The following is an 18,682-nucleotide window of genomic DNA, read 5'->3' as shown; positions in this document are numbered from 1 at the left end:
GTTGTTTTCTAAAACTGAATCGAACGGAAAAACCTTTCTTTACCAGGCTAATGGATAAAACAGTGATGACAAACTTGAGCTGAGTACTGTAGTTTCACCAAAGTACAATCACAGTGAAGTTACCTAATCCCAACTTGGCAGGACGGCCAGTTAATTAGCATTTTGGTGGCCCATTATTAGCATAACAAACAATTTAAAGTCTTGTCTTTTTCTCCAGATGCCTGCAGAACAATTACACTTGAAATGGTGAATCTACTCTTGTCTGCACCAGTGTCAGCTGGTAAACTTAGAAAGAGTCTACCTGCTCAGCTTTATATCACTAAATGACTATCAGTCTTTTCAGTCTATTGAATTGTTTTTGTTGGGTTTGCAATGCTGTCAACAACGCTTAAACATTAGAATTTTGTTTCGCTCGTGACATTATTTCTTTAAAACATCCCCAAAATGAATCACTGGTTTTGTATGGCTGAAATCATTAAGCACACACTGGCTTCCACTCAGCTACACATGAATAACATACCATGTTTTTATTTCTTAAACTGGGATTGGTCATTCCAGGCAGTGGCCCATAACTTCACTTACACCCAATCTGAGTTTTGACTTTGGTTATGTGAGTCTAAATGGGAATGTGTTGCTTTAACTTGTTCATTCACCCGTGATGAAAACACAGCATATTCAGTATTGATCTACATCTCTGTCTAGACAGATGCATCAGTCAGAACAGCTTTTACCTTTGACACAATACTTAGGGACTGAATGATTGTGATGGGCTTTTCATTATATAAAAGCACATTTTCTTTATCAGTGTACAACTGTGAATCTTTTTCCATTTACAATCATTTACATCAAAAGGCATTCTAAAATATCTGAAGAAATCACACTCATGACTTTATAATGACTATAAAGGGGTATATGACCACATAAATGATTATCACCAACTCTACAGACAGTTGTGTAGCAGTCAGTTAATGCAGGAACTATATTGCTTAGCACTATAATTCATATAGAAACAATTCAATTGTGCTAGGAATAATAATAATAATAATAATAATAATAATAATAATAATAATAATTTATTTTATAGAGCCTTTCTGCCTTTCTTAGTACTCAGACAACCAAAAAAGGACAAAAATATAAAGCAGAGAAATTAAAGCAAATAGAGAATTTAACAACAACACAATTAAAAGAAAGGGGGCACATTGATTAATGAATTGATTAATTAATTTCTTTTGATTTGTGGCGATTGTCGATAGGTATTACTAGTTGTTGCTGCATCTCTGGTTGATGGTACAAATTCCCTCCACAGGCAGTGTAGAAATCGAGCGCACCCAAACCGAGGGAAAGTGGCGGAGTTTAGGACCCTGCGGGACGCGCGGTACAATAGAGCTGTTGTGCCGTGGTGCTGGAGACTGGAGAGATTGCAACCCTTGAGATTCCTACTGTGGTGGGATACAAAAAATACACATTTTTAATCATTTAGGGTAACCGGAGCCCATACTTCACATGCATATGTTTGAAATTAAGCTACGGCCGATATCCGTGTGGAATAAACCTCACAGCACCGCGTGGATTTAAGGTAAGATCCGAGGAATTTGAACAATATGCTCGTGTGTTCAGTGGGACTGTGTGTGCCAAGATTTGCCCTGGATGGCTTATCCAGGCCACGGGGCCTGCTGCCTTTATGCTCTCCCTTCACTGTTTGAACCGCTTTACAGTACATAACATTAGTGTTCGTGAGTAAATGTAGCAGGGATGTACAAATGCCCTGCTATTGCACTGACCAAACCTATCCGAGCTTTATAAAAAACCGTGTAATGGCTCTAGGAAGTGACATCTTTGTACGATGGTGGCGCCCATGTTTGATTTCCCCACACAGCCTCTCCGCCGCTACACTGCAGCCCGCTAAAGGCCGGTGGTTGGCGCCAAGGCACTAGGGCAGGGCCGCCGCTCGCTGTGGTTTGATGTGTCTCTGTCCTGTAAACACGCCCAGCCTGCCCGGTGGCCCCCCGACGGCACCGGGCATGGCGGAGCTGAGTTGTGTTGTGTTGTGTTGTGTTGTGGAGGGAAACCGCTCCGTCTCCCGGTCCCGTTAACTTTAGTGCAGGAGTCCCGCTCAGGATCATGTCAGCAGCACACATGAATGTAGGTCAGGGCCCCCGTCTGACATTTGGTGCAGTTGTTCACACTGTGTTTGGTGTAGATGGCAGTGGGAGACAATGAAACATTAGTCTTGCCCTTTGTGTCACTGTGATATTCTCTTACACATGTACTCCTGGCTTTGCAGGGGACCGACCCCTCTCCTAAAACATGACACATTAAGTTTAGTCACTTTAAACTGTCTGCACTTTACTCAGCAACATAATATTCATATAAAAAATAAACATTACTTGCACTTGTCTCTTCCAATCAAAAAAAAAAAAAAAAGACCTGGTGTGTTAATAGGGATGTAGTGCAGGGTAAACCATCTCAACCAGATTAAACAAAGCTTAGCTTACCCAAATTTTACCAAGTGATGATTTGATTTTCTGGGGGGCAGATGGCAATATCCAATATTTTGTCACCCATAACACCAGATTCTGAAGTGATATGTAGTACAAATACCTGTGCAAAATGCATCCAGCTTTTCAGACAGGTCTATCTCAAGATACTTGTTTTGTTCCGCTGCAAGAAAAAAAATGCCAAATTTATAAACAGCTAAATATTAGAAGTAAAAATGCTATTTTGACCAGTACTGATATTGCTTTTAAAGCTAGTCTGCTGATATATCAGTCCATCTCTAATATTCTTCATGGCAACCTAAATACATACTACATAATACTAACCAGTATACAGCTTTGATGTTTCGATCATAAGGGTATTTCTTGTTTATTAGTTATAATCTTGACTGGAAACTGGAGTTCATAGTTCACCCACTTTTTTTAAAATTTACCTCTGCATTACTGACAGTTTCCCAGTGCCACCCACTTTTACCCACTTTTTTTTAAAATTTACCTCTGCATTACTGACAGTTTCCCAGTGCCAGACTGCATACTGGTATCTGAAGTTTTTATCATGAATTTCAAAGTGTTTCAAAGTGTCTTTTTCAGTTTAATCAAGAAGGGACGTTCTTGGCTCAAATTTACCCCGACCAAATCAAAATTGCAGCTTCATCTCTTGAACAGGCTGAATTTCTCACTGTACATCATTCATTTGCCCACCAGACAAGTCTCAAGCAACTGAACACTCAAAGTGCACTGGAGTGCATTCAAAGACATACACACATTGTCACCAGCAGATGCAGCTTTGAGTGCAGCTCCAACAGACCCCGACCTTTCCTCACTGCCGTCATGCCTCATGTTGTTGATGTAGGCGTTTTATGCCATGGGTTGCAGCTAGATGACGGCTTTTATGCTAGGGTTAGGTACACTGTTACTTTAAGAATAAACAAGTGCAGGACTTCACTTCAATTTCAGTAATTATGACAATTTTAGATAATGCCACTCATTCATGAATTGCAGGAATTTTGTGTCTCTGTAGGCAAAGTTTTAAAACATTTTTCTTCCCTTTTGCTTTGAAGCAGATGGAGTGGCTGTGTTGAGGGTGCTTTGTCACTGACTGACAGAGCAAGATGCTGTTGTGGATGCAGGGAGAGTGCTGTATGTCACTGAGAAGTGTGTATTAAATCAGTGTGGTTCACCTTTGGTTGCAGACAGGAGTATTTCAGGCTAACTTGGCCACTGTCATTAGTTATATGCTGTTTTTTCTTAGCCACTGGTGTTTGTGTGTTTTGCTCATACTGTAAGTGTGTAGTAGTATGGAATGGGTCCCATGTCTTTTTTCCCTCAACCCTTCCTGCCCTCATGGGGAATGTGAGGCATGTCCTGTCTGTTGAAACAGCGTAGTGTATCTGGGGTTTCTGGGGTTTGAGTCCCTCTGTGTTTTAAAGCCTGGGGGCTCAGTTGGTTGAGGTGCATACCACGCTCCCGTGACGTCCTGGGTCTAAATCCCTCCCCTCCTGTTTTGCGCCACAGTCTAGTAAAAGAGAAACACCATTCATATGAAAAAGGGACCTAAATGTTGCAATCCTCCTCCATTTTGTTAACGTGTAATTTTTGATAATTTGCTGATGCGTCACCCTCATGCCTAGTGGCAGATTTGTATCTTGGGCAGTTTTTACTCCCAGGCAAAAGTTCAGGGATAGCCTTGCACTGAGCAGAGGAGACACAACTACCACCAGAATAAATCATTGTGACATTTTCAGTGGCACAGTGTGTGCAGACACAAATCTGTGGTATCCAGCAGAAGTGTGTTGTTACATTCATCTACTTTATGGACTGACATCCATTTCTTTTCATGCCAGGTATGAAAGGAGGTTGTTTGGGAATTATCAAAGGAATCTAATAGCATGCTTTTCAAAACTTAAACTTTATGGTCAGTAATTCATCCTCTGTGGCAACACTAAGCTGGTCAAGGCCAGAGCCAAAATCTAATTTCAGTCCAATAACCAACATGTTAAAATTATTTGAAACTGATTAGGATTTAGAAAAAGTTGCTCACTTTTCTCTACAATGTGAAATTCTGCAATTCTTCATATTTTTAATTCCTAAACATGCTTTTGCTTTTCCTCTCCTCTGCAGGATGCTACAGGATGAAACGTCTCAGGTCGTCAAGCAGCAGTGACAGTTCAGACAATGAGAGTGAGCAACCTACCTGAGAGAAACCTTAACCTAAACACGATTTCATTTTCCTCACTGCTTTTTAATTCATACCATCTCTGTATTTAGGTCCCTCAACCTCCTTCTGCTCCTCCAACAAGTATGGAAGTAAACATGGAACCCCCGCCTCCAACCAAAAGAAACCAGCTGAAGTAAGTGAGGCGTTCCTGGGCTCTCCATTTAAACAAATGTTGTGCTGAGTGTGAATGGACTGGACTGATGTTTAGAGTCAGGGCCAGTGTCTTGCTAACTGTGACCTGTGGCCTCTCCCATAGGTGTTCAGAAAAGACCTGATCAGTGCCATGAAGCTGCCTGACTCCCACCATGTGTCTCCAGAGGACTACTACCTACTGGCAGACACCTGGAGGCAGGAATGGGAGAAGGGAGTTCAGGTGCCGGCAAGCCCCGACACCATCCCAGAGCCTTCAGTCAGGTAAACCTGCCTACTCCCTGAACATCTGTGATTAGGCTTTTCATCAGCTGTCTTCATAAACTACTGCAATTACCATCACAGCTTTGCTTTTCTTTTTTGATGTTTATACAACATGCAACAGAGGAGCAGGGCTAAGGATCAGCAAAAGCCTCACGATACAATACCTATAAAAAATACATGGGTCACTGTACTATTCATATCATAATACATTGCAGTACATTTCAGAATTGATTGACTGTGTATAAATGCAGCTTAAAATGCAACCTGCTGCATAAGACCTGGGTGGAAAATTGTCAACATATTACATGATGAATCAGAGTACTAACTAAGTCAAAACAGTTCAATTCAAAAATTCCGATTTGCTAAAACATGGGAGATAAGCATGTTGTCCAGAGTCGAGGCGATTCTTGCTGCTCTTGATTTGTTTTTTGACAGACGGGCCAAATAAGCGGACATGGTATCGAGCTAAGATGGCTCGGCAGTGAGCTTGAATGATTCAAGTCATAAGTTTATCAGGCAAAGCCGGTCACACAACAGCTCGATACATATTTAATGCTCATTGCAATGTTATATTTTTGTCAGCAAAATAATTACTATGGTCTAAGTCTTTCATTAATAAGCACAACATTATTACATAACTCAACAGGCTTTGTAACGGTGACAGTTATTGGCCGTGTCTTTATGTTCAGAATCATCACAGAGAAACCCAAGGAAGTGCTTTACACCCACCAGAGGAAGTACATCCAGAGCTGGAGCTCAGACTCCACAGAGACGGGTTATGTCAACATGAAAGAGCTGGCAGAGAGCATGTGTCGCTACGATCTGGACGACATGGACCTCTACTGGCTGCATGCACTCAACACAGAGCTAGGCCATATGGGTAAGGAACAGCATCCTAAGACTCAAGGCTGCATCTTGAGTTAATCATTTTACCAAATGGAATAGAGTAAAGCTCCCTGCTGGAGTTGCTCAGACCATGATCTTTGGTTTGTGTCTGTGTCTCAGGGGAGGGGCCTCTAGACGAGCTGACGATGGAGCGAGCGATGGAGGCCCTGGAGAGGCAGTGTCATGACAACATGAACCACGCCATTGAAACAGTGGAAGGGCTCGGGATCGAATATGACGAGGACGTCATCTGTGATGTGTGCCGCTCCCCTGATAGTGAAGAAGGGAATGACATGGTGTTCTGTGACAAGTGTAACATCTGTGTGCACCAGGTAGGCATCAGTGTGCCTTTCAGCACACAGACAAGATGTAGCAAACTCATGTGTCAGCTACCAAATATAAACTGAAACTGGAGACACAATACACTGTCACTACTGCGGATATATTGGATCTTTTATAGGCACATTTTACTGCCACTTGCAGAAGAATGTGACACTGCAAAAAGAGTGAAAATGCTTCATGTCAAAGAAAGAAATATGACATTGATTATATGAGTGCTTGCACAGTGGTCGATGAATTTCTCCAAAATGTGTTGACAAATGTGACAGTTAGACATCTACTCACTGTAAGCAGCATATTGGCCGAACATAACCCTGTCTGTGTTGCCAGAACTGTTGTCTTACCTTCTGCTCCCCCCGCCAGGCCTGCTATGGCATAGTAAAAGTGCCTGTTGGAAACTGGCTGTGTAGGACTTGTGTCCTTGGCATTGACCCGCAGTGCCTTCTGTGTCCCAAGAAGGGTGGTGCCATGAAAGCCACACGTGCAGGCACCAAGTGGGCGCATGTAAGCTGTGCCCTGTGGATACCAGAGGTGAATGATGGAATGCACATGTCCTCTTACTTACTTCTGACTTCTTCAAGTTGTCCTACAACATCAAGATTTGGTTTTTCTTCATCATGCTGTATGTTTGTTTATTCTGTAGGTGAGCATTGCTTGTCCAGAGCGAATGGAACCCATCACCAAAGTGTCCCACATCCCACCTAGTCGCTGGTCTCTCATCTGCAGTCTCTGCAAAATGAAGACAGGTGCATGCATCCAAGTGAGTACAGATCAGTGTGGCCACTGTCCATGTAAAGCTATGGTTATATACATCCATTATCTCTCTAGCATACAGTATTTGTACATATAGGACATACCTAGATTTGAGCAAAGTTACCAAATGTAATTCTGTTTTTGTTATGTTTTTCACAGTGCTCTGTAAAGAACTGCACCACTCCTTTCCATGTGACATGTGCCTTTGAGCACAGCTTAGAGATGAAGACCATACTGGATGAAGGTGATGAAGTCAAGTTCAAATCTTACTGCCTCAAGCATAGCAAATCCAAAGTGGGGGAGCCGGGCCTGAGCCCCGCTCGCCCTAAAGTTCCCAGCGAGACGGAGAAAGTGGGTCAGCGGGCGCAGAGGCTGCAGGAGCTAGAGGAGGAGTTCTACACCTTAATCCAGCTGGAGGAGCTCTCGGACAACCTCAGCCTCTCCGAGCACCTCATGGACTTCATCTATCAGTACTGGAAGCTGAAGCGGAAAACAAACTTCAACAAAGCTCTGCTGCCCCCTAAAGAGGAGGAGGAGAATCTGCTGTTGCAGCCTCAGGAGGACAGCATCCACACACGCATGCGCATGTTCATGCATCTGCGACAGGATCTGGAGAGGGTGGGTGCCTGTGCTGTATATTCTGTAATACTGAGACATTTGCTCTCGGTTGTTGTGGTTATTTCTGTTTCATGAAGCTTTGACACAAAAAGGCTTGTTTTTTATTTATTACCTTATTTTCCTTAATGGGGCACATCAAAAAGTGAGGCTATGTTGCAATGTTTTTCGGGCCTTTGAATTTGAAAGGTTTTGAATTTTCTGAGCTGCACACTGAGCCGACCCAATGTGTTAATTGCAGATTAACATTAATAAAAAGAAAATAATTAAAAATAGCATGGCCCAAATCCTCTGAGATTAACACCGCCTCACAGTATAGTTTTCAAGGTAGAAAAGAGCAAAAATCTTTACAGGAATGCAAAGGGGTTAATTTACATACAAGATGACAAAAACAAGCATCATATAAAATGGTGTAGTGCTCCTTTGTAATTGCCAATAGTGTTGCCTTTTTGTTGTCTTCCTGCAGGTGAGGAATTTGTGTTACATGGTGAGTCGGCGGGAGAAGCTCAAACTGTCGCAGAGTAAAGCCCAGGAGCAAATGTTCAACTTGCATGTGAAGCTCATGAACCAGGAGCTTTCTGCTGGTGAGCCGCCTACTGTGTTTTCACTTGTGGTCACGTTGTCATTACAGGATCATGTACACATTTTAACAGATATAGCAGTTAGTGCTATTATGCTTGCAAAATCAACTTTAATCTCTCTAAATAAAATAAACATACAATCACAAGAGGAGTCTAGCACCTCTAATGAAACACTCTGATTTTGGACAAAAATGACACCCTTACATTGTTGATGCCAGGCCAGATATTCACATCTCTATGCTTGCTTTTTTAGTATTTCATTGTGCCATTTGAATCATAATTGAATTCTGGTATGTATATGTTTTTTTATTTACCCTGAAGGCCTCCCTGTCTCGTTTCCCGTGGAGAGCATGCTATTCCGTCCTCCTCCGAGGATAACCCTGAAGCTTAAGATGCCCAAAGTCTCAAGCCTGGGAAATGGAAATGCCAGCTCCAAATCTGGGAATGGGCCCCTTTGCCCAGACAACAGTGTGAATGTTCATGAACACATTGGGGGAGGGCTGGGTCAGGGGAAGCCTCAGCTCCATGGTCACGGCAGGAGAGAGGAGCGCTCCAACGGCCTGCTGTCTTCCTCAAGTCATTCATACAGAGAGGGCAGCACAGCGAGCAGCCCAGCCATGCCCATCAAACCAACTGGAAAACCTTTAGCTCTGCACGCTGCCCTCCATGGCCACTCATCCAACGGTAATGGCAAAATTGACCAAGACCGGTCATGCATTGCCAAAGCAAACGGCCTCTTGGAGAAGTTTGTAGCTCAAAAGGACAGTTCATGCCAGACCCCCAGTGACACTTCAAACGAGCCGTTGGGAAAAGGCAGCCTGTCCAACAGCTTTCGCAAGTCCACCATGGACCACTTCAGCAGGTCGTTCAAAGAGGCCACTGTCAACTTGGTAAGGACCACAGAGGACCTGCGGGTGTCTGACAAACTGTCCCGTAAGGGCTCAGCCAAGGAGAGACTTTGGACCAAGCAGGTGTCCCAACACCAGCCTGGGAGCGCGAGAGCATACCAGGAGAGTGACGGATACTGTCCGGACCTGGAGCTCAGTGACTCAGAGTCGGAGGTGAAAGGAAGGAACCAGAGGCAGGTCAGGGTGGCACAGGGCCCAGGGAGCGACTACCGCAAAGGGACCAGTCGTGGCAAACAGTCCTTGGGCTCCAGAAACCCAGTGCAGAGGTGACGGCTGTTTCTGCCCCTCCCTCACTGCCACAGCTCGCTCACACCTCTCTGGCAGTTGTCCTAAGTGCCGGACTTTCTCTCTGAACACATTTCTCACTGTCTGTCAGGCACTGACAGTCCATGGGGCATGTTTTCAGGGACCAGACCAAGCCCCAAAGCTAATGGTGCTGTATACAGGAGCGTAAGTCCCGACAACCAAAACAACAGATGCATGGAGGGCACTGTAGCCCAGAATATCACCCAAGAGGGATCATGAAGATATTAATCCCTCTGTTGTCTCTGTTCAGCGTGGTTTGAGAGCAGCAATCCTGATTGGTCTTCTGAGATTAACATGCTTGCCTTGTCGTTTTTTTGGCCAGCATTACATTTGTACTCCGCACAACTTTGTATTGAAGATCTCCCTACACACCAGTTAAACTGCTTTTGATTGATACTGTTGTACATATTAGCTCAAGATGCTGTTCAAATTGGGTTGTAAATAATTTGTGTAACTGAAACACAAAGGTTCAATTCAATTAATACTTTGGGAAAATCAAATCAGACTCGGCAGAATCCAGCTCCTTGTACAATATGACAATGTGTGTGGCCGTAAATGAAAACTGTGATATGCCAGATGGAAATTTTGTAGTGAATTTTAGCATTTTGTCTCTCTTGCAAACTGTTACAGTTAACATGTTTCCCCAGAGGTGATAAACTGGCTGATAAACTGACATTTTAGGTCTGATTTCATTTCTTTTACAAGTGTACTGCTTGTCCAGTGTAGGAGTCATTTTTAAAACAAATGCCTCTTTAATGTATAGGAATGCAATTTCACCGTATTAGTACCTTCAGTTCCCCAGGTTATGTCATCTCTTAGTCAGACAAGAGACTAACTTGATGGATTCACGTTCTTGTCTCACAGTGTAAAGAGATATGACAAGCTGTAAGAAAACAACCACATTCCCTGTGGTATCCTTCAGTAAAGTTATTAAAGCTGAAACTGGATGCAGAAAGCCCAAACTGAGTACTGATCCAGTATCTCTGGACGTCAGCATTTGTGAACATCACTTTGACTTAAAAGGAGAAACTTGTCTCAGATAAGCAGATAAATCTCCATTCTTACAGTCAATTGGCAGACCATGTGTATTTAAACTGTGCTTTTGAACACGTTTAAAAGCATAGTTTAATCTTTTTCATTAGTTCTGGACCTGACTTGACTGAAATAACCTGGCATAACTGGTAGTCACTTACATGTAATTAATGGCATCTAATGTCAATTATAATCATGTCTAGTTTGTCTTCAATGTCTTGACTGCTGCTGTCACACTGCCACCGTTGCCACAAGAGACCTTGAGTGAAAGGACCACGCCAGTGATGTTGCATATTGAGCATAATGTCTACAAAATGTATGTTCTTCATATTTCTGCTTGTCTTTTCCTCAAACAAGCAGTCGTATTTTAGAACTCAGATTATCATGCCTGCCTTTTACCCAGCCATTGGTCTCCATTCATTCCACTATGGTATGAAAATGAACTTTCACAGACTTAAAATTTTCTTCACATCAGTATTCCACCACCGTAATAAAGTGGTCCACATTTTTTTTCCCTAAAACCTCAAACACCGTTGTGCTTTGATGACTTGAAATTGGGTGGAGTGTTAACAGTCTCCACCGGAAAAATAGTCCCTGAGGAAACATTTGTTTTACACAGCCGATTATCAGTTCTGTGGTTTATGAACGGCAATGACTTTGTTAGCCACAGAAGCAGGACATTATAAGGTGTGTGTTTGAACCAAAAATTCAAATTTGAAAATCAAGGGATTTTGATTATACATTGTGAAATCTTTAGTACGCTCACATGAATTTGCAAAATGGTAAACTGTAGTATAAATGGGCCAAACGTTAGAAATCACTGGTATGGTCCTTTTAAAAACAGCATTTCACTTAGTTCCCAGCGTGCATCTTGACATGACTGACTCTCCCCAACAGTCAAGCCTCAACAGTAACCGACTGCCTCAGCTTGCCAGCGTACTTTTTGAAATACGGTAACAGCATGTCGAAAAAATGTAATCTTTGCTTCCTCACTTTTAATACATACAACAGTGTGTGTTTTTCAGGCCAGCAGAAGCAAACAAAAGTGAGCGACATCACGACAGACAGCTGGTGCAACAAGTATTACTTGTTGATCACGTTTACACACAAAGGCATAGTGCCAAAGCTACAAACGGTATGCCAAAGTCAAATGTTGGTTTCGCTGTTGACCTTTCTGAATCCTGAATCAATTCAAACACAAACACACCTACACATACTACATACATACAACACATATTACAGTTGAGCTTGACTGCTGTTTAGGGTTTGTTGTTAGCGAATGTGACACTTGTACTGCTGACAAAGGCCTCATCTGAGTATTTTATTTATTGCACTTAACTGTGTGACACACTCCTCTTTGCAGCAGGAATGAATACTGTCTGAATTCATTTTTATTCAGTGAAACTGCAAAATGACTTTTTTTTTTATTGTGTTATTTCTGCCAGTGGCCAATGACAAACACTGTAAGTGGATTGTAAACTGCAAAAAAAGGTGCATACCTTTAGAGTTAACACATTTAGGAACACATTTACAATAAAACAGTAAGGACCTATGTATTTTCACATGCTATGTTTCTCCTTTGGAAAGTACATTTTTAAATAATAAAATACATAAATTCTGAAAAATTAGTTTTGTTTTTCGTTTTTTATGTGGATGATAAGCAACATTATGGATGGCCGTACAGTTGAGGTGGGCCATATGGATGAAACCAAATATCACAATATCTTTGACCCACCACCTCTATTGATATTGATGATACTGTAGGAATAACTATTGGTGTTTTCATAAGATATTTACATGCAAAAAATGTGTGATAAACAGTTAATAGTGATATGGAGATGATGATCAAGCAGATAGAGGCAAATAATAGAACAGCTCCAAAAGTCCAATGAGTTCAGAAGATTGCCCTCCTTTACTGTGATGCAGCATTTAACACACTTACACCATATCACAATACTATGATAAACAAAATCCCAAATGAGATCTAGTCTGATATCACAATTTAAATGCAAAGCTTAGCCTTACCTTACAGACTGAAAATCTAAAAATAGTGCATACAGTATATTATGAATACCAGCCCCAGCACTTCATCAGTTTTTGTCTATAATGGGATTTTAATTAAAAGGTGTATGGGACGTCCACTCGGTACCACAGGCCTCAATTTACCAAATCAAACGCTAGATGGCAGCATTGCCCCACTGTAATGAGTAAAGTTACAGGAGCCTACTGCTTATATTACAAGAGACTGGGAAAGACACTTATTCTCAGTATTTTATGTGAATAGTGGCATCTAAAAAGCTGGTAAGAATGGAGAGAAGGGAACACTCTGGCAATATATTAACCTGAGACTTAAACTCTCAACTATCTCCCATGGTTTAGCTGCATTTGAGAGGGAACTTGGCCTATCGATTGGCCTTGTCCAGTTAGTTTCATTACACTGGCTGCTGCTGTCTCAGGAGTTATTGACCTGCCTGGAGAAGCCTGAGAAAGGCCTGACCCACCAAAATGTCTCCTGCTTTCCTTTTCTCAAAGCAAGCAGTGGACTAAATCAGTCTCCTCTAGCTCCAGGGAGGTACATTTTGCGCAAAAGTCCATGTCCAATACCTGAAAGACCTTCATGTGCAATACTTTGACAAATAAGGTCACTTCAACCAGCCACTCACAAGATTCACTGACCGAACACAGACTACTTTGCAACCCCCCTTATGATAAAGAGGGAGATCACCACTGAGCCAGTTTTTTCTTCTACATATGGATGAGGCAACAAACTCAAGGAGTTACCGCTCATCTACTGACAGGCATTTGGATTCTTTCAAAAACCATATATAACAGAGAAAGATGATAGGGAGGGACACAGCAACATGAATCCCACCTGAACTCAGTTTTCCACCCTCTACTTTACATAGGAAATTGTAGCCATGTTTATTATTTTTGATCTGAAATTTTAAAGATCCGTTGAAACAATTACAATTTAATTTCCAATCTATCAGAACACACATTCTCATCTACATAAGCCTGTGTTTACAGCATCAGCACTTTGAAAACATTTTTTGCAAACATCATTGGTGCTTCTTAAGCCCAGGTCACGTTAAAAAAAAAAAAAAAAAAGTGGTTTCTGAGCGTGCAGGCGTTTTCTTGCAGTGTGTTTGTGTACGACCAGAAACATATAGGTCTCTTTAAGAAGAGAGCTTGTGCATCTGCTGATCTGTGTCAGCAGGCCAGTCGCCGCCCTGCCTGCACATCCTGCACCGCCGCGGGGAAACACACGCTTCACTGTGTTGCTGTTGTGATGCGTCTGAATGAATGGAGCGGCCAGCGCACTGTTCCTGTTGGTGGATATTTAAGAAAATTAACAAGCGTTTAGACGGCCGCTGTTTACTTGGGTTTGAGTGCCCAGTGTAAGATGCAGCCCACGCCGGGCCGGGCTCTGCAGGTGTAGGGAGGTGAGGCTGAAGGACTCCGCAGGCTGCCGGGGAGCTGCCAGGCGCCTGGAAACGCGGCCACGCTCTATCGCCCCATCAAACCATACATTTTTTATACAGTCATGACATTTTCTGCTGTTTGGGAATGGATCGCTGTCTCCGTTACAGCCGTGTACTTTTAGTTAAGCGTTTTCCCACATAGCTGGTGTGTGCCTGTGTGTGTTTCGGTGTGCGTGTGTGCGTGTGTGTGTGTGTGGCGACTGGAGGGAGCAGCCGCTGCGGGGATCAGGTAAGTAAACCCCACACACAGATCGCAGTATAGGGCGCTGTAATCGTCATTCTCATGCTGTAGGATTAATGATGCCTCACCGAATGTGATGTATGGAACTTAGCCTGATACTTTGTCCTGGAAAAGAAACCTATCGTGTGTTTTTCACCTGAGATAATGCCCTCCCCCCTCCCCCGGTATGCCACAGTAGCAGTGTCTCCTGTGCAAACACATTGGAGTGTGACTATGTCCCTTCAGTAGGTCCATAAAGCAGGGGTTATGCAAACTTTTTTTTCATGTTCTGGGCCTCCAGTTTGACTTTCATTAAGCACTGGACCACCATTTGAAGTAATCATGCGTGCACGATATGTTAATTAATTATTTAGTTGTTTTGATGGCATACTTGAAGAGTCTCATAGGCCTCTTAAAACGTTGAAATTAAAATGTTGAAATAATCACACATAGATTTCTTTCTGCTGCATTTCTTGAGTTATATTGAAATTAAACTATTATTCATTTTGCTGAAGGCTTCCCTGGAGGCCCCTTGAGGGCCCCTGAGGGTGCCTGAGCCCCACTTTGAAATCCACTGCCCTAATGGACCATTTGGTGTGTAATTCACTTATGTGCTGCAGACGCCAGAGCCAACCATGTCATCAGTCGTGGTGTCCGAGGTGAATGAGCTGACAGACCTGACAGACCTGCCCATGGACAGCTGGATGGCTCATCTGCCCTGTGCATTGTGGGACATCCCCCTATGCAATCTGGCCATCCCAGGTAGGCAAAACAGTTTGTGACAGCAGCAAATATTGGGTGACAGTATGTCAGACAGGCATTTTTTGACGCCTGTATACAGTGTTTGTGGCTTCATCTTGGCACAGAGCCCACTACAAACAATTTGATACCTTAAGCCCTCCACGCACAGATTGTTTATACAACTATCCTAGCTACTATTACACACACACAGTCACACTCTTTTGCATTGAAGTCACGTGTTTAATGGTGACACTGTCTCTTTCCCTAGGAAGCCACAATGCAATAACGTACTGTCTGGATATGAATGACAGGTCCCCTGTTGACCTTACTCAGCCAGATATGCTTCAGAAGTTGGACAAATACATGAAGCCCCTGATCCGTCCATTTGTTTACAAGTGGGCAGTAACACAGGTAATGTATAAGAGAAACTGTGCACTAGTGTTAGGGTCAGGTTCTTTACAACCCTGTAAGGGCTGCCTCATGGTATAAGCTGTCCATCCTGTGCAGGAGTCCACAATAAAGCAGCAGCTGGACTGTGGGGTCAGATACTGCGACCTGAGGATTGCACACAGACCCAACGACAGCTCCACTGATCTGTACTTCTACCACGGTGTTTACACCACCGTCACCGTGGAGGTACAGTGGTAACAACACGTACACAAGATGCTGCCACTCTGACAACAACTCACCTGTAAAGACATATTCACATCTTGAACCTTAACAATAAGGTTAATTATAATCTGTCATGATGCATTGTTGCACGCGCATTCACACCACAGATATTTGTGATCATTTCGTCAGCAAATGTGGCATCACTACAGTGAGCTGCTTCTGTCCACCTTTGTCTTCCAACTTTAATTTGATGGAAACATTTTACATTTATTATCCACAAAACAAGAAAACATTAAAAAAAAGTTTTAAAAAAAGTATAGTTATCATTTTGGATCTTTTCAATAATTGTGCCATACCCCTGTCTGTGTGTGTGTGTGTGTGTGTGTGTATATATATATATATATATATATATATATATATATATATTTCCGTGTTTATTATAATATTATTGTAGGATTAAAACAAATATTTTTACATAACGCACACGTTTTTCTTTTTACAAACTTTTAGTGCACATATTTTCAGATTTCTTATTTCTTTTTCTATTTCTAATAATTTCACTTATGCTTATATACTTTTCTTGGGAATCTGAACAACTGCAACTGACCCAAATTCCCCTTGGGGATCAATTACATATTTCTGATTCTGAATCTGTTGAAATGTTTATCACTGCAGCGGAAACAGACGCATCCTATTTATTAAAGATAATAAATGTTTTTACTGTTACAGTCAACTTTGTAGTTCCTTTAGCACTGTCCCAAGTTGTTCAAGCAGCTGGAAGATAAGAGGAAATATATTTGGTTCACGTAATTAAAGGTAGAGTTGTTGTTGTTGTTGTTGTTGTTGACTTGTTGTAGATTTGTGACTCAGATGTGTTTTCCTGATAGACTGTCCTGATGGAGATAGGAGAGTGGCTGGACGCTCATCCCAGAGAAGTGGTCATCCTCTCTTTCAGCCACTTCCTCGGCCTGAGCCCGGAGCTCCACATGCTGCTACTCACAACCATAAGGAACGTGTTCACCTCGAAGCTCTGTCCCAAAACGGTACTATTTCCATTTTATATAAACACTTAACAGGCCCAAAGACTGACAGGTAATGAAACTAACCGTCCCGCCATTCTGTTGATTTCAGGATGCGGTGACCCTTCGAAACTTGTGGGCTTTGGGCTACCAGGTGATTGTGTCCTATGAACATCACATTGTTAACTATCACAGCGACCTGTGGCCACATATTCCTTACTGGTGGGCTAACAAATGCAAAGCAGAGGCTCTTATTGAGGAGTTTGAACACAGGAAACAACATGGCCGGCCAGGTAATTTACTGGTGACTTGAGTATCAAACATGCACACTCAACATTTGTGATTCTTACTTTCATTTCTATTTCAGTAATAGCTGATTTTTGCTCATTTTTAATTGATTTTCATTGAAAACATCCCAGTTATAAATTTTCTAAGTTCTTCTGTGTCTTCTGTTTTGCAGGAGGTTTATTTGTTACAGGAATTAATCTGACCGAGGACCTAAAATATATCTGCTCCCACCCAACAGAGTCCCTGAAGGACTTGGTGATGTCCACATATCCGACCCTGTTGAGCTGGGTGAGGGAGCAGACCCCCGGCTCCAGAGTCAGCTCGCTCAATATAATTGCTGGGGACTTTATCACAGAGAGCCAGTTTGTACCAACTGTGGTTGCACTGAATGAGAAATTACTGAAATGGTCCTCGTGAGTTTTGCAATAGAAACCTTTACTAATATGCATTGTTCTACAGAAAAATGTGAATAGCAGCATGAAATACACTTGTGCTTGTTTTGTTGAGGGACGGTAAAATACTCAAGTTACTTGAAATAATTTAAGATATAAATGCACTTATTTGAGACAGTGAAATGTATATTTCTGTCTTGAAGCTGCTTGAAAACAAACGTTATCTTGACCTGCACTTGTTTTTTGTATTTGTTTACATTCATCCTACTCTTTATGCAAAGTACTGTATCTGTTTTCACGAGTCGGCAAGGTGGGCAGTTTTATGATGTTACTGTGACCTAAGCAATAATGATGATATGACTAATCTCACCTTAACTTTGGCATTTAGATATGCAAGCACAAAAAATATTACACAGAGCACATGAGACAAAACTTTTCTAAATGGTTAGCAAGCAAGCAAGTATGGTTCGCAAGTTTAAAAAGTAGCGTAATAGTACTCCCTCAATACAGCACTATATCCAGCCATGTATTATGCATTTATCCATAGAGAATGTTACCCCGGCATAGGAAGAGACTAGACATATATTAAGTGCATGGATACCCTCTCAGCATGAACCCAGGCTTGACTGTTCCACATCTGAAATTGACTTTGCTGTAGCCAACAATGTAGGCCTTCATTTGAAATAAATGCCGCACCTCTGTGCCTGTGGAGATCAGCTTTTTCAATAAACAAACGCATTTTTAAGCAAATAAATGTACTCTTGCTTTATTCCTTGGCCATGCAGAGGTACAAATTAAGGTTAAGAATTCTCCTCCTAATTAGCACCAAGCAAAACAAAGCAATGGTGCTGTTCATCAGGAAGTAAAACAGTGTGCTGATAGCGTGCTCAGTGTTGGGGAAGCTGCTTTGAAAGGTCGGTTTTGCAAGCCACTAATTACATCACACTGAACATAGTTGAACAACAGCAAAGCTATTCCCAGGACAGAGACAGTTTGGTTATCTAAAGCCACTTAGAAAAAGTAGTTTAAACTACTTTGTGAAAATGATCAAAAGATGTAATACAAAATTAGAACACAATATTATCCAAAACTAAGTCACACTCAAGCAAAAAAAAAAAAAAAAAAGTGACACAGTTGAGTTTACTGCAGGTCAGTGCTAGTCACACTGTGACCTAGATGGGGAAACTGCACTGAGCAGGTTTATTCAGTTAGTTACGAGTCTAAAAAAAAAAAAACATGCAACAACTTCTCTTAATATTCACCAATAGACAGCAATTATCTCTTCATATGGATAGTTGAAATCTCATACCTTCCAGTTAAATGAAACAAACTCAACACATTAAATACTAGAACCAAATATTTTTCCCAGTAATCCAGCTTCC

General features: G+C 42.0%; 2 protein-coding genes across 4 annotated transcripts; both read left to right on the top strand.

Moving 5' to 3' along the window:
- Window positions 1-1,339: 1,339 nt before the first annotated feature.
- Window positions 1,340-11,069, top strand: jade3 (jade family PHD finger 3). Its single transcript, XM_030049606.1, has 11 exons — window positions 1,340-1,576; window positions 4,617-4,676; window positions 4,764-4,846; window positions 4,970-5,127; window positions 5,817-6,007; window positions 6,133-6,344; window positions 6,715-6,882; window positions 6,995-7,111; window positions 7,264-7,722; window positions 8,186-8,303; window positions 8,622-11,069. Exons 2-11 carry the CDS (start codon window positions 4,628-4,630, stop codon window positions 9,476-9,478), a joined length of 2,412 nt encoding a protein of 803 aa, XP_029905466.1. The 5' UTR covers window positions 1,340-1,576; window positions 4,617-4,627; the 3' UTR covers window positions 9,479-11,069.
- A 2,708-nt stretch (window positions 11,070-13,777) lies between these two features.
- On the top strand, window positions 13,778-18,031 carry plcxd1.1 (phosphatidylinositol-specific phospholipase C, X domain containing 1, tandem duplicate 1). 3 transcript variants are annotated; one of them, XM_030048814.1, is made up of 8 exons: window positions 13,778-13,989; window positions 14,235-14,257; window positions 14,869-15,010; window positions 15,258-15,400; window positions 15,497-15,625; window positions 16,489-16,644; window positions 16,733-16,913; window positions 17,081-18,031. In XM_030048814.1, exons 3-8 carry the CDS (start codon window positions 14,884-14,886, stop codon window positions 17,323-17,325), a joined length of 981 nt encoding a protein of 326 aa, XP_029904674.1. In that variant the 5' UTR covers window positions 13,778-13,989; window positions 14,235-14,257; window positions 14,869-14,883; the 3' UTR covers window positions 17,326-18,031. The 3 variants fall into 3 exon arrangements, with proteins under 3 accessions (XP_029904674.1, XP_029904675.1, XP_029904673.1); XM_030048815.1 differs by having other exon boundaries at window positions 13,778-14,257; window positions 17,147-18,031; XM_030048813.1 differs by having other exon boundaries at window positions 13,778-14,257.
- Window positions 18,032-18,682: the final 651 nt, after the last annotated feature.

Source organism: Myripristis murdjan, chromosome 4 (genome assembly GCF_902150065.1).
Source record: "Myripristis murdjan chromosome 4, fMyrMur1.1, whole genome shotgun sequence".
Taxonomy (NCBI): domain Eukaryota; kingdom Metazoa; phylum Chordata; class Actinopteri; order Holocentriformes; family Holocentridae; genus Myripristis; species Myripristis murdjan.
Note: the sequence above shows the minus strand (reverse complement) of the source record. Positions and strands in the feature narration are given on the sequence as shown.

Excerpts from the sequence above, each read along its gene's own strand:
- jade3 (XM_030049606.1), top strand. The coding sequence starts at position 4,628 with ATGAAACGTCTCAGGTCGTCAAGCAGCAGTGACAGTTCAGACAATGAG. Across the intron at positions 6,883-6,994 it reads GTGCCCTGTGGATACCAGAG|GTGAGCATTGCTTGTCCAGA; the intron begins GTGAATGATGGA and ends TTTATTCTGTAG. Across the intron at positions 7,723-8,185 it reads TGCGACAGGATCTGGAGAGG|GTGAGGAATTTGTGTTACAT; the intron begins GTGGGTGCCTGT and ends GTCTTCCTGCAG.
- plcxd1.1 (XM_030048814.1), top strand. The coding sequence starts at position 14,884 with ATGTCATCAGTCGTGGTGTCCGAGGTGAATGAGCTGACAGACCTGACA. Across the intron at positions 15,626-16,488 it reads ACACCACCGTCACCGTGGAG|ACTGTCCTGATGGAGATAGG; the intron begins GTACAGTGGTAA and ends TTTTCCTGATAG. Across the intron at positions 16,645-16,732 it reads CGAAGCTCTGTCCCAAAACG|GATGCGGTGACCCTTCGAAA; the intron begins GTACTATTTCCA and ends TGTTGATTTCAG.